The 15,841-nt window shown below is 39.6% G+C and overlaps 1 protein-coding gene across 1 annotated transcript in view; it reads left to right on the forward strand.

The window, feature by feature from the left end:
• The first annotated feature begins 2,770 nt into the window (after positions 1-2,770).
• Positions 2,771-15,841, forward strand: part of LOC128687701 (zwei Ig domain protein zig-8-like) — a 113,969-nt gene continuing 100,898 nt past the window's right edge. Inside the window, exon 1 of the mRNA XM_053775302.2 lies at positions 2,771-3,486. Coding sequence (XP_053631277.1) covers positions 3,405-3,486 — 82 coding nt within the window. The 5' untranslated portion in view covers positions 2,771-3,404. The remainder of the gene's footprint in view (positions 3,487-15,841) is intronic.

Consider the following 15,841-nt stretch of genomic DNA (forward strand, 5'->3'; position numbering starts at 1 on the left):
GTCATGGTGTTGTGCCTTTTTGATTCTTTAAAGGCAAGCCTCCGTATTTCTCCTATTCACCTTAGTACTCAGAGCATCTCTAACCTTACAGCATCTCAAGATTGATGCTGATGGAACATCTCTGACCTTCCTTTATTAATTCAACTGCTCACTTTCTCCATGTTCACTTTCTGTCTCCTACTGTTCTGTTTATCACTTCCTTCGCTCCCAGTAAAATCTGGCTCAGTATCTCTCACTATATCCGGCTCCTCTTCGCATGGTTCCCACTCTGTTTCATCACTGTTTTCCTTCTTTCTCTCTCTTGTTGCTCTTTCTCTCTCTGTACATGTGGATATTATATTTTTCTCTTTGCTTTGATTATTTTGTATGTTACCTTTGTTTCTGCTTCTTGTTTCCATGTCCGTTTTTTTATGCAGTATTCTTTTTTGTCTGTACTCCTCGCTTTTCTTCACTACACCATCACCGTCTGTTTGCCTGCATCCTCTCCACCTCACTCTTTATTTTCCTCTCTTACATCTCTTAACTTTCATGCTTCACTATTTTAAGATGAGCTCTCTACCTCCTGCTCTTTGATTTTTTTTTCTCAATGTCCTTTTTTATAACTTTCCTTTGTGCCTCTCGTCCATTTTTCTTTTTATCTGTGTGTGTCTGGCTCTCGTTTCGTCTCTGCACGTTGGTCAAGAGGCTGGGATGCTGTCAGAAGTGTGTTATCTATTCAAAAGATATTATTTTATTTATTACTCTTTCGATCGGTTAGTGTCACTCTTACAATTACACACACCCACACAGCTTTAAGAAGAGGTATGATAAGGGTGACCCTGTAGCGGCTAACAAAGAGGCGGGGCCGGGAGCTGTGAATCAACCCCTGCAATCACATATAGGTGAGCACACACACCAAGAAAAAAAAAGTGATTATCAAATGGTATACAATACCGACAGGTTGGTAGATAAGACACATAGGCAACATTCAGGCAACTTTATTCCGAAACGTTTCGCCTACACAGTAGGCTTCTTCAGTCGAGTACAGAAAGTAGGCAGGAGCAGCAGAGATGTGAAGACGATGTAATCAGTCCATCACCCTTGAAGTCGTAGAATTTGAAGTTGTCAGTCCCTCAGCCTGGAGAAGTTCAGTTCCATAGTTAGGAACTATCTCTACTGCTCCCGCCTACTTTCTGTACTCGACTGAAGAAGCCTACTGTGTAGGCGAAACGTTTCGGAATAAAGTTGCCTAAATGTTACCTATGTGTCTTATCTACCAACCTGTCGGTATTGTATACCATTTGATAATCACTCTGTCAGACACTGCAACACAATGGCATCTTGGTACAGAAGAGAAAACACCTTGGACAACTTTTTCAAGTGAGAACCGTTTGTTCTGAGAGGGACATGACCTCTCAGTGGCTACAATCTCACTACTACTACTCTGCACCTCTCCTTCCGACAGTATTTAAGTCTCAACACTGTCGCTTGATCTTCAGATAGTTCCTGACTATGGAACTGAACTTCTCCAGGCTGAGGGGCTGACAACCTCAATTTCTACGACTTCAAGGGTGATGGACTGATTACATCGTCTTCACATCTCTACTGCTCCCGCCTACTTTCTGTACTCGACTGAAGAAGCCTACTGTGTAGGCGAAACGTTTCGGAATAAAGTTGCCTAAATTTTGCCTATGTGTCTTATCTACCAAGAAAAAAAAAGGCAAATATCTATTGACAAGTGCCATTGGCAACTAGTAACTACGCATTCTCTCTCTCTCTCTCTCTCTCACTATATATATATATATATATATATATATATATATATATATATATATATATATATATATATATATATATATATATATATATATATATATATATATATATATATATATATATATCATATATATATATATATATATATATATATATATATATATATATATATATATATATATATATATATATATATATATATATATATGCAAAGTTATCACCTGCTCTTCATCATCACTGCTCTCCCTCTCTCCCAATTTATTACTGGCTTCCTCTGTTTTACACCAATTCTTCTCACCTTCCTAACCTGTTTGTCTCCATTAATGACAGAAATTCATTACCAGATATGATATATACGGAGCGAATATTTCTGTTCCAGTATATTTTCGCTATTTATCTGTTAAAAGTTTCCTTATCAATACTTGAATGCAAAAAATCCTCGTAAATTAGGAATCATATATTAACTTGTTCATGATAGTTAAATTATGATAAAAAGTCATAACTCTGGCAGATAATTCAATAACAGTGAGAAGGTAGCACAAGGTAGTGGTAGATCAGTGAGGAAGAATAAGACATTTGTGCAACATCTGGGTATCTTGTAGACGTTTCGCCATCCAGTGACTTTATCAATACATACATGGAGATATGAAAGCTGGAAGAAGAAACGTCTACCAGTAAAGATACCCAGATGTTGCACAAGTGTCTTGTTCATCATCTTGTCGGTGTTGAATACTAATGATATACAAAAATTAGTTATGTTTTATAGGCTATTAAGTGGAGGTCAAACGTCATTCACGAGCTCTTAGTACACATTACGTGATCTGTCACCTTTCTAATGTTTATTACACATGACATAGAATGTTTATGTTTAATTTAGGCCATTACTATCTATAATTGTCGATAAATATTAAATGAAATTCAGTGGTTACTAATAAAAGTAATGAAATATGGTAACTTACACTGATCGACAGAAAGTACACTATTAAATGTCATTAATTACACTGGAAATCTTTCCTATTCCTGTGCAAGTCTATAGAACAGTAAAGAATACAGATTTAAAAAAGTTATTGTAATGAAAATGAATACATTCAGTGGTCAGCAACGAGGACGGATCATCATCAAATGGTACTAATGACCAACACTAGTTATTTGTTAGTACCAGTGACAATACATAGTCATTTGTGAGTGCATGAGGACTCATTTCTCGTTAGTTCCAGTGTCTTGAACAGGTCATGCATTAGCGCCAGTGAAAGCAACTAACTACTTTGTAGTTAGAGTGACAAGAAATAGTATGCCTTAGCGCCAGTGACAGTAGTCATCTATCAGCGCCAGTGGCAATAGTTATCTATTAGCGCCGGTGGCAGTAGTCATCTATTAGCGCCAGTGACAAGTTTTCTGTTTAGAAGCAATCTTTCACTTCGAAGGCAGCGAAAAACAGTTGAATTCACTTAGAGTTTGGGGTGGGAAAAACTCCGCCTGTCAATTCCGATAATAAAAGTAGGAGTGATTGTTACCGGAAACCACGACACTTTTTGTCGTTCATTATGTAGAGTTAACGAGAGTAAGAGAGCGAGGAGAGAGGTCTGAAACACTGAACGAAAGACATTGATATGTAAGCTGGCGTGAGTGAGGTCACCACTACCACCATCATGCCAGCCCATCGCCTCCAGCTGCAGCTCCAGCTGCTGCTGCTGCAGCTGCTGCTGTTGCTGCTGCTCGTCCTTAACTACGGTGAGTATTGATCCCTTGTCTCCACCACACTTTTCCTTACAGTTGCTTATTGCATACATTTGTTGTTTATAAATTTTAAGAAGTAGCTGACAGCAGCCTCTTTGATGAAAATCACAGAGTAAATTGGTCTTACCTTCGGGGAAGTATTTGAAAATATATTGATGATATACGGTTTTATCAACGATCGTCATTTAGTAAAAAAAATTTTCGTATTTTTAACTATAAAAATAGGTAGTAGTAACAGTAAAAATATCAGCAATAGCAATACTATAAGGCAGCCACTTAAACTCCAGCAGTAGCAGCAGTAGCAGCAGTAGTAGGAGTAGCAGCAGTAGTAGGAGTAGCAGCAGTAGTAGTAGTAGCAGCAACAGCAGCAGTGGCAGCAATAGCAGCAGTAATAGCAGCAGCAGTAGCAGCAGGAGTAGGTGTAGCAGCAGTAGTAGCAATATTACCAGTAACAGTAGCAGCAGTAGCAGCAGTAGCAGCAGCAGAAGCAGTAGAAGCAGTAGCAGTAGCAACAGTGCAGCAGTAGCAACAATATGTAGCAAGACTACTCTTCAAGATCTCGTTGACTGCAGTGTTACTAGCTCGCCATCCTTAGGCGCTCGTACAGTTAAGACCATGCAGACAGTATTGGCCAGCTACCAGTATGCCACAAGTAAACTTACCCTCATTGTGAACTGGGGCACCAAGGCTGACAGCCACTGCAATGCAGAGTGTCTGTGGGCCATGACTTGGGCCTGTTCGCAGAGATATAAAATACTAAAGAAAATCGTCAGTGTGATATGAACTCACAGTTAAAGAGTCAGGCTCTCTTCATTTCGAACTCTCAATCATCACTTTAAAAATCTCGATGAGGTTATCCCAGCAAGATTGTTCGTAGAATAGTTTAGGTTGGTCTTGTTAAGGCTGTCTAGTAATTCCAGTGTTGCTAGGTGCCCTGCTAAATTATCTATATGTTCTTTTAGAAACTGTTTCACCTATTTATTGTATGCAATGAAGGATGGTAACAAGGCTATCAGAAAGAACGTATGCATGCCCAGTCCTTCCAGTCGGACAGGAAGTGTAGCTTGAAACCTGTGATTCGTCAGTGGAAAGTTTCAGAACATTTTTGTAACAGTGATATTAGAAATATATCACATTCGCTCGGTTTGGTGCTTTCAAATGATGGAAACTATCGTAACAAAGTATGTTAGTTAAGGGAGGAATAGACATCTGGTGGTGAGACAGAAGACATCGTGAGAATTGTCTACTATCTGAACTCTCATTGTTGTAAAGTCGGTGACTTGCGGAACACTTGGGTATTTTTACTAGGAAAACGTTTCACCACACAGTGACTTCATCAGTCCAGTACAAAGAAGACTGGTTGAAGATCAGGAGTTGAAATCATCCGGCAGCAAGATGTTTGGGGCAGGAGATGGAAGATTTTCCAGACAGTGGTCAATTTTCTAAAGCTGTTCCTGGAATTGTTGGGAAGGAGAGGAAAAATGTGCAGCTTTTTACTTGTAGTGTAGGCACGCCTCTGGCAAGACAGTGATGGAGTGAATGATGATAAAAGGGTTTCTTCCTTTTTGAGTCACCCTGCCTCAGTGGGAAAAAGCCATTGTGTTTATATATATATATTATATATATATATATATATATATATATATATATATATATATATATATATATATATATATATATATATATATATAATATATATATATATATATATATATATATATATATATATATATATATATATATATATATATATATATATATATATATATATATATATATATATATATATATATGCAAAACAACCACTCTGAAAGAATAGAGAAATTCCAAGCGCTTTCGTGACTACTCACATTATCATAGTTCCATGATAATGTGAGTAGTCACGAAAGCGCTTGGAATTTCTCTATTCTTTCAGAGTGGTTGTTTTGCATATTCTGAAATCACCTGTTTACTGTGATCTTATTGCATATATATATATATATATATATATATATATATATATATATATATATATATATATATATATATATATATATATATATATATATATATATATATATATGCAAAACAACCACTGTGAAAGAATAGAGAAATTCCAAATGCTTTCGTGACTACTCACATTATCAAGGAGCTATATAGTTCCTTGATAATGTGAGTAGTCACGAAAGCGCTTGGAATTTCTCTATTCTTTCACAGTGGCTGTTTTGCATATTCTGAAATCACCTGTTTACTGTGATCTTATTGCATATATATATATATATATATATATATATATATATATATATATATATATGTGTGTATATATATATATATATGTATATATATGTCGTGCCGAATATGTAAAACTGGTCAATTAGCAAGAACTCATTTAAAATTAAGTCCTTTCTAAAAATTTCTCTTATACGTTTATAGATATATTTTTTTCATTAACGTTAATGCAAAAAATTATAATTTTGCACCAGAAGAATCTTGAAAAACTTACCTAACCTTATTATAAGAAGCGCAATTTATTTTAGCCTTATCCTACTAAATATATTTTAAATACGTTTAAAATAATTTAATACAAAACAAACTCAATTAAATGTTTTTTTTCGTTAGGTTTAGAATGATTTTTGCGAAATTATTGCATACACAAATTTTCACTTTTCCTATATGGCAAGATGAGCGTTGCTATTTAAGCCAAGATCGCAAGTTCTGCCTATTCGGCACGACATATATATATATATATATATATATATATATATATATATATATATATATATATATATATATATATATATATATATATATATATATATATATATACATATACATACATATATATATATATATATATATATATATATATATATATATATATATATATATATATATATATATATATATATATATATATATATATATATATATATATATATATATATATATATATGTGCGTATATATATATATATATATATATATATATATATATATATATATATATATATATATATATATATATATATATATATATATATATATATATATATATATATATATATATATATATATATATATATATATATATATATTACGCACATATACACACAGAAGGAGAAAAGATTACGAAGACTACCAGAAACGGAGTACAGGCACAGTAAATGTGCGTATAATTACCTTTCAGGAACTTCCGCAAAGAGTAATTCACATTCATACGATATATAGCTGGCTCAGCTTTGAATATACAGCACCAGTATGGAAGCAAGTTGAAAACCTGGAAATAATGCAGATGTTTGCAACAAAACTAGTCCCAGATGTAAGAGGTATGAACTATGTGGAGCTAAACCTGATGACATTAAACGACACGACTAGGCGAGATGTGATATGACGTAAAAAATACCGAGAGGAATTGATAGGGTGGGTAGGAACTTAATGTTCGAGAGGCGAGAAAGAGGTCCACAAGGCATAATTGGAAGATAAAAACACTTATGACTCACAGGGATATTAGGAAATATTTCTTTCGACGCAGAGTAGTCAGGAGGTGGAACTACCTGGAGAGCGAAGTGGTGGATGCAGGATCCATACATAGCTTTAAGAATAGGTATGATATTGCTCACGCAGATAGGAGTGTGGGACTCTAGTAGTAGCTAGGAGAGATTAGTAGCAGATTACTACCTGCTACTACTACTACTACCAGGTTAACCAAGGTACCTCACGCATATGTTGCGAGTTATTTGTGTAATGTTCCAGTCACGGTATTGTGCTCTTTTATTCTTTGTTATGTATGGTAGTTGCAACATTTTATCTTGTGTGACAATATTCAAATGCAGCTGTATATGAATAGGGTTACTTCTACTTGTTATCTATCACAGTATACCCTAAAAACGAAACCAGAGAAATTGAGATCTACCAGAGGCAGACTAATAATAATAATAATAATCTTTATTTTTACATGTACATGATACAGCTTTTACAGACCATAGCTGACATCAGTAACATACTATATAAAAAAAAACTGGCTCTGCAGAGCATTTCAAACAAATTAAGTTCATTTCGTACCCAGGGTGCGACCCAAACTAGTCTGATACCACCCAGGTACCTACTTACTGCTAGGTGAATAAGGACAGCAGGTGTAAAGAAATATGCCCAGTGTTTCCACCCGTACCTGGGATCGAACTAAGGGCACTCATTGTGTCATCTGAGTGTGATACCAACCGAGCTAGGGGCCACCTTCACCCATTAGTTTCATTATGTAACGAAATATAAGTGTATCCTCTCTTTCTGATAAAGATCGGTGGATGGAAACCACCCGGGGTCCTAGCCTTCATATTCAAGGATCCCAATGAAAATAAGTTACTCTGACTTTCTTTGAAGGGGGGGGGGGTTATCCTTGGTAATTTACACATATTAATAGGTATAATAATTGTACTTATTTATAGAAATGCCTTGTATAATTCTAATCTTGGATTATACAAACTTGACTACTATTTAGTAAAGGCAGTTGTGCACAATGTTAAAGCAGGGTTAGCCTCCCAGGAAAACATTTCAATCGTGGTCCTTGAATCTTGTCTCCCAGGTTGCCACCCACACTAGACCTAGGTACCTACTTACTGCAAGGTGAACAGGAATATCAGGTGTAAGGAAACAGTCCCAATATTTCTACTCGACTGGGAATTGAACCACGGACACTCATTGTATGAGGCGATAGCGTTGCCAACTACATGGTGGTTTTGTTTCAAATATCTGGTAGAAATGGGAAACTAGAAAATGGTAATACAGTCATGCGTCGCTTAACGACGGGGATACATATTGAGAAATGCTTCGTTAGGCGATTTCATCGTTATGTGATCGTCATAAAATGTACTAACACAAACTTAAATGGTATAGCCTATTACACACCTAGGCTATGTGGTTTGTTTGCTTTTTACATTATAGATTTGCTTGTAAGAAGATAATGAATAAAACCCGAGATTAAATCCAGCACAAGGGAGAATAATTGTATCAAGAGACTCTTTAACACCCCATACTGTTTTACACTAAACTTTTTCTTTTATAAATAGAAAGATTACTCTCTAGAATAATGATAAAAAGTACAGTAACATAAATGTTTATTTTCATTGTCAAGTATTATGTACTGTACATAGTTGTATGTGATATACTTTTATTCGACTGGCAGCGCAACATCACCGTCCTATTTGCTTTCCATTGTTGACCGTAACGTCGTTATGCGTCACGTAACTGTAGAGATCAATATAAAATAGACCAGAGATACAACTTTTATGACGAGAATTCTCTTGATCCAGGAAACTGGAGCTGTCATCAGTTGAAACAAACCTGAGTGTCTTTCATTCCCAGGCACTGGAGCACCTCAACCTTCAAGGCCTCATCATAACCAGTGACGCACCAATTTTATTCCCCCATTAAAACAGTTTTATGGCTCTGGTCTGCCTTGTTAGTCTTGGACCTGAGAGCGGCAGCAGCCTCAGCGATGCGGACATTTCTCTACCCTTGATATATACTAGAACAGAAGAGAGAAAATGTCTTATCACTGATAACTGGAAGGCTCCATTTTCTGATTTATTAGTCGTCAGAATTTTCCAAGGAGTAAAGATTATATTACTGAAAACAATATTGGATCCTGTTCTAAGAGGTGAGACAGAAGTCATCATAGTGTTAAGTCGTAGGTTGGAAGATCTGCCGCTCTTCTTGTGCAATCTTGAGACAGGAAAACTAGACCAGCAATAGTGTTTCCTGAAACAATTTTTTTGGTTATGTATCAAGAATCTTCCCTTTTCACATATACACCAAAACTGTAAAATAAAAGTATATACTGTTACTTGCATGAATTAATATATATTATAAACATACAATGTGTGTATATTATATACATTACATGCCGAGTAAGCCGAACCGGCGAATTTGGCCAATTCGGCAATTTGTTTTGTCCATAAATCAACGGAAATCGATCTGAACATAACGACAAAAATATATAAATTGGTTTTAAATAATATTACACAAATTTCAACTGATCTATGCTATACAAAACAGAATTTATATAAAAAAAGATTACTGACTGGTCAGCACTGTCTGGTCAACACTGACTGGTCAGCACTGTCTGGTCAACACTGACTGGTCAGCACTGTCTGGTCAACACTGACTTGTCAACACTGACTGGTCAACACTGACTGGTCAGCACTGTCTGGTTAACACTGACTGGTCAGCACTGTCTGGTTAACACTGTCTGGTCAACACTGACTGGTCAGCGCTGTCTAGTTAACACTGACTGGTCAGCACTATCTGGTCAACACTGACTGGTCAGCACTGTCTGGTCAACACTGACTTGTCAACACTGACTGGTCAACACTGACTTGTCAGCACTGTCTGGTCAACACTGACTGGTCAGCACTGTCTGGTTAACACTGTCTGGTCAACACTGACTGGTCAGCGCTGTCTAGTTAACACTGACTGGTCAGCACTGTCTGGTCAACACTGACTGGTCAGCACTGTCTGGTCAACACTGACTGGTCAACACTGACTGGTTAACACTGACTGGTCAACACTGACTGGTCAACACTGACTGGCCAACACTGACTGGACAACACTGACTGATTAACACTGACTGGCCAACACTGACTGGTCTACATTGTCTGGTCAATACTGATTGGTTAACACTGACTGGCCAACACTGACTGGACAACACTGTCTGATCATCAATGACTGTCAACAATGTCTGGAAAACACTGTTTCGTCGACACTGACTGCTCAACACTGTCTAGTCAACATTGACTGGTCAACATTGGCTGGTCAGTACTAACTGGTCAACACTGACTGCTCAACACTGGTCAACACTGACTGCTCAACACTGGTCAACACTTAGTGCTCAACACTGGTCAACACTGACTGCTCAAGGCTGGTCAACACTTAGTGCTCAACACTGGTCAACACTGACTGCTCAACACTGGTCACCACTTAGTGCTCAACCCTGGTCAACACTGACTGCTCAACACTGGTCAACACTTAGTGCTCAACACTGGTCATCACTGGCTGCTCAACATTGGTCAACACTGACTGGTCAACACTGTCTAGTCAACACTGGTCAACACTGTCTGGTCAACATTGTCTGGCCAACACTGACTGGTCAACACTGACTGTTCAACACTGACTGGTCAACACTGGCTGGTCAACACTGACTGGTCAATACTGTCTAGTAAACACTGTCTGGTCAACACTGTCTGGCCAAAACTGTTTGGTCAACACTGGTCAACACTGTCTGGTCAACACTGACCGGTCAACACTGACTGGTCAACACTGACTGGTCAACACTGGCTGGTCAACACTGACTGGTCAACACTGTCTAGTCAACACCGTCTGGTCAACACTGTCTGGCCAACACTGTTTGGTCAACACTGGTCAACACTGTCTGGTCAACACTGACCGGTTAACACTGACTGGTCAACACTTTCTAGTCAGCACTGTCTGGTCAACACCGTTTGGACAACGCTGTCTGGCCAACACTGACTGGTCAACACTGACTGGTCAACACTGTTCAGCACTGGCTGGTCAACACTGTCTAGTCAACACTGATTACTACTCAACACCGGTCAACACTGAGTGGTCAGCACTGAGTGGTCAACACTGACTGGTCAGCACTGGCTGGTCAACACTGACTGGGCAACACTGTCTAGTCAACAATGTCTGGTCAACATTGTCTGGTCAACATTGTCTGGTCAACACTGTTTGGTCAACACTGGTAAACACTGTCTGGTGAACACTGCTCAACACTGACTGCTCAACATTGGTCAACACTGACTGGTCAACACTTTCTAGACAACACTGTCTGTTCAACACCGTCTGGTCAACACTGTCTGGCCAACACTGATTACAGGTCAACACTGACTGGTCGACACTGACTGGTAAACACTGTCTGGCCAACACTGGCTGCTCAACACTGGTCAGCACTGACTGGTCAACACTGACTCGTCAACACTGGCTGTTCAACACTGACTGGTCAACACTGACTGGTCAGCACTGACTGGTCAACACTGACTGGTCAACACTGTCTGGTCAACACTGACTGGTCAACACTGTCTGGTTAACACTGACTGGTCAACACTGACTGGTCAGCACTGACTGGTCAACAATGACTGGTCAACACTGTCTGGTCAACACTGACTGGTCAACACTGTCTGGCCAACACTGACTGGTCAACACTGACTGTTCAACACAGACTGGTCAGCGTTGGCTGGTCAACACTGTTTGGTTAACACTGACTGGTCAACACTGTCTGGTTAACACTGACTGGTCAACACTGTCTGGTTAACACTGACTGATCAACACTGTCTGGTCAACACTGACTGGTCAACACTGTCTGGTTAACACTGACTGGTCAACACTGGTCAACACTGGCTGGTCAACACTGTTTGGTCAACACTGGTCAACACTGACTGGTCAACACTGTCTGGTTAACACTGACTGGTCAACACTGGTCAACACTGGCTGGTCAACACTGGTCAACACTGTCTAGTCAACACTGTTTGGTCAACACTGGTCAACACTGTCTAGTCAACACTGTTTGGTCAACACTGGTCAACACTGCCTAGTCAACACTGTTTGGTCAACACTGGTCAACACTGTCTAGTCAACACTGTTTGGTCAACACTGGTCAACACTGACTGCTCAACACAGACTGGTCAGCGTTGGCTGGTCAACACTGGTTAACACTGACTGGTCAACACTGTCTGGTTAACACTGACTGGTCAACACTGGTCAACACTGGCTGGTCAACACTGGTCAACACTGGTCAACACTGTCTAGTCAACACTGTTTGGTCAACACTGGTCAACACTGTCTAGTCAACACTGTTTGGTCAACACTGGTCAACACTGCCTAGTCAACACTGTTTGGTCAACACTGGTCAACACTGTCTAGTCAACACTGTTTGGTCAACACTGGTCAACACTGACTGCTCAACACAGACTGGTCAGCGTTGGCTGGTCAACACTGGTTAACACTGACTGGTCAACACTGTCTGGTTAACACTGACTGGTCAACACTGGTCAACACTGGCTGGTCAACACTGGTCAACACTGGTCAACACTGTCTAGTCAACACTGTTTGGTCAACACTGGTCAACACTGTCTAGTCAACACTGTTTGGTCAACACTGGTCAACACCGTCTAGTCAACACTGTTTGGTCAACACTGGTCAACACTGTCTAGTCAACACTGTTTGGTCAACACTGGTCAACACTGACTGCTCAACACAGACTGGTCAGCGTTGGCTGGTCAACACTGGTTAACACTGACTGGTCAACACTGTCTGGTTAACACTGACTGATCAACACTGTCTGGTCAACACTGACTGGTCAACACTGTCTGGTTAACACTGACTGGTCAACACTGGTCAACACTGGCTGGTCAACACTGGTCAACACTGGTCAACACTGGTCAACACTGGCTGGTCAACACTGTTTGGTCAACACTGGTCAACACTGACTGCTCAACACTGTCTGGTTAACACTGACTGGTCAACACTGGTCAACACTGGCTGGTCAACACTGGTCAACACTGGTCAACACTGTCTAGTCAACACTATTTGGTCAACACTGGTTAACACTGACTGGTCAACACTGGTCAACACTGGCTGGTCAACACTGTTTGGTCAACACTGGTCAACACTGACTGCTCAACACTGGTCAACACTGGTCAACACTGTCTAGTCAACACTATTTGGTCAACACTGGTTAACACTGACTGGTCAACACTGGTCAACACTGGCTGGTCAACACTGTTTGGTCAACACTGGTCAACACTGACTGCTCAACACTGTCTGGTTAACACTGACTGGTCAACACTGGTCAACACTGGCTGGTCAACACTGGTCAACACTGGTCAACACTGTCTAGTCAACACTATTTGGTCAACACTGGTTAACACTGACTGGTCAACACTGGTCAACACTGGCTGTTCAACACTGTTTGGTCAACACTGACTGCTCAACACTGGCTCTCACTGTGATATTGTTCACTTAATATTATTGTTGTTACTCTCCTTGCTTCTCATTTCTACTGTACTGCACCACTTTGTTTTTATTTTAGCTCCCACCGTTATTTCTACCTCAAATATTTTGACTCTGTTGGCTGAATCCTCTGAAAAAATGCCTTGTTGTGTGTGTGTGTGTGTGTGTGTGTGTGTGTGTGTGTGTGTGTGTGTGTGTGTGTGTGTGTGTGTGTGTGTGTGTGTGTGTGTGTGTGTGTGTGTGTGTGTGTGTCTGTGTCTGTGTGTGTGTGTGCGTGTGTGTGTGTGTGCGTGTGTGTGTGTGTGTGTGTGTGTGTGTGTGTGTGTGTGTGTGTGTGTGTGTGTGTGTGTGTGTGTGTGTGCTTACTCTGTTTATAGGCACACAGTAATTTATATTCTCAAAAGGGATCCTCTAACAAACATGAATAACAATGACCTCACGCGAATTGCAATAAATTTGAAACACATTATGTTTGCAGTGATTAATTTTACTGAATGTTTCAAAACTTTATTGCAAATAAAATATTCTTTCTTTCACAGTGACACTGAGAACACTCAAACGAGCCTCAATATTTTACCAGCATGTGAACAAATAAAAAAAATATTGACGAAACTACAATTATTATCCAAAATAAAATATTTAGTAGGCTAATGCATTGTTAAAAATGCAAACATCATCGATATGGGTTTCCGATATTTAGCAAGACGAGGCTGCCAGCGACCAGTATAACACTAACTCATCGATTTCTCATAATGTTTTGAAAGAGAACTTGAATCTTTAGACGAATAGTTTCTCTTCGTCTGTGCTTATACAGAGTTCCTTCAAGAACAAAAGACAATACCGTGACTGGAACAATACGTGAATAGTACATTAATGGTATAGAGCACTGACGAGATGAAGAATTAGACACGCGTGCAACATCTGGGTGTCTTAATCTTTAGACGTTCCGCCTTCCAATGGCTTTATCAATACAAATTTAAGGATATAATGCAAATACCGTAGAACTGCATACAAAGGCGAGGTAATCAGTCCTTCAACCTTGGAGTTCGTGAAGTGTTGGTGAAATGTTCCGTTGCTCGATTGCTAGCGCACTCACCTCAAACATTGAGGTCCGAGGTTCGATTCTCGGTACGAATGCAAACATTAGGACTAGTTTCCTTATGATACCTCCTATCCTTGTTCACCTAGCAGTAAAATAGGTACGTGAGTGTTAGTCGTCTGGTGTGGGTCGCATCCTGGGCACAAAATTGACGTTGTACATGTGCTTATAGAAATAAAGATTATTATTATCATATTAGTAATGGAGAATCTGTACCAAAGGCTTGAAGATACGCACTTTTATACTGTTTTCATGTTACGTCCTCTATATTGTACTGATAAAGCCACTGGATGGCGAAACGTCGTCAAAAAGAGATATTCAGATGTTGCACAGGTGACAAATTCTTCACCAATACGCAAATAACCTGCAAATAGGAGAATGAATCTTATGACGACGTTTGGGTGTGGCTAGTTAATGGTTCAAGTCGGACCGAAACGTCGTTATCTTCTGAGTTTCTTATCGCGGTCATATTGTGCAATGTGATCCTCTCCTCACTAGTGTGTGATCCTCTCCTCCTCACTGGTGTGTGATCTTCTCCTTCTCACTGCTTTGTTACCCTCTCATCTTTACTGGTGTGTGATCCTCTCCCAACTGGAATGTGATCCTTTTCTCCTCACTGGTAATGTGATCCTCTCCTTCTCACTGGTACGTGATCCTCTCCTTTTTACTGGTGTGTGATCCTCTCCTCATTGATGTGTGATTCTCTCTTCACTGGTGTGTGATCTCCTCACTGGGGTGTGATCCTCTCCTCACTGGTGTGTGATCTCACTGATGTGTGATCCTCTCCTCACTGGTGTGTGTGATCTCCTAACTGGTGTGTGATCCTCTCCTCCTCACTGGTGTGTGGTCCTCTCCTCCTCACTGGTATGTGATCCTCTCCTCACTGGTGTGTGGTCCTCTCCTCCTCACTGGTATGTGATCCTCTCCTCCTCACTGGTGTGTGGTCCTCTCCTCCTCACTGGTGTGTGGTCCTCTCCTCCTCACTGGTGTGTGGTCCTCTCCTACATCACCGATTTAAGATGCAATGTTAAATCTTTGACTCAGTAGTTATTACATTTAGGAAGAGATATGAACAATGTTATCACGTACACTTTGAACTTAGAACGTATACAACTAGGATGGGAGATTACTAACACCTTGAACTTTAAACTTCCCGACTTAGAAAGAATAGGAGGTTAAAACTTTGAACTTGCTCTTCCATCTTCTTCCAACGTAAATTGGCTGATTTAGTAAAGAAAACAAAACAACAGCCA

Source organism: Cherax quadricarinatus, chromosome 11, assembly GCF_038502225.1.
Source record: "Cherax quadricarinatus isolate ZL_2023a chromosome 11, ASM3850222v1, whole genome shotgun sequence".
Classification (NCBI taxonomy): domain Eukaryota; kingdom Metazoa; phylum Arthropoda; class Malacostraca; order Decapoda; family Parastacidae; genus Cherax; species Cherax quadricarinatus.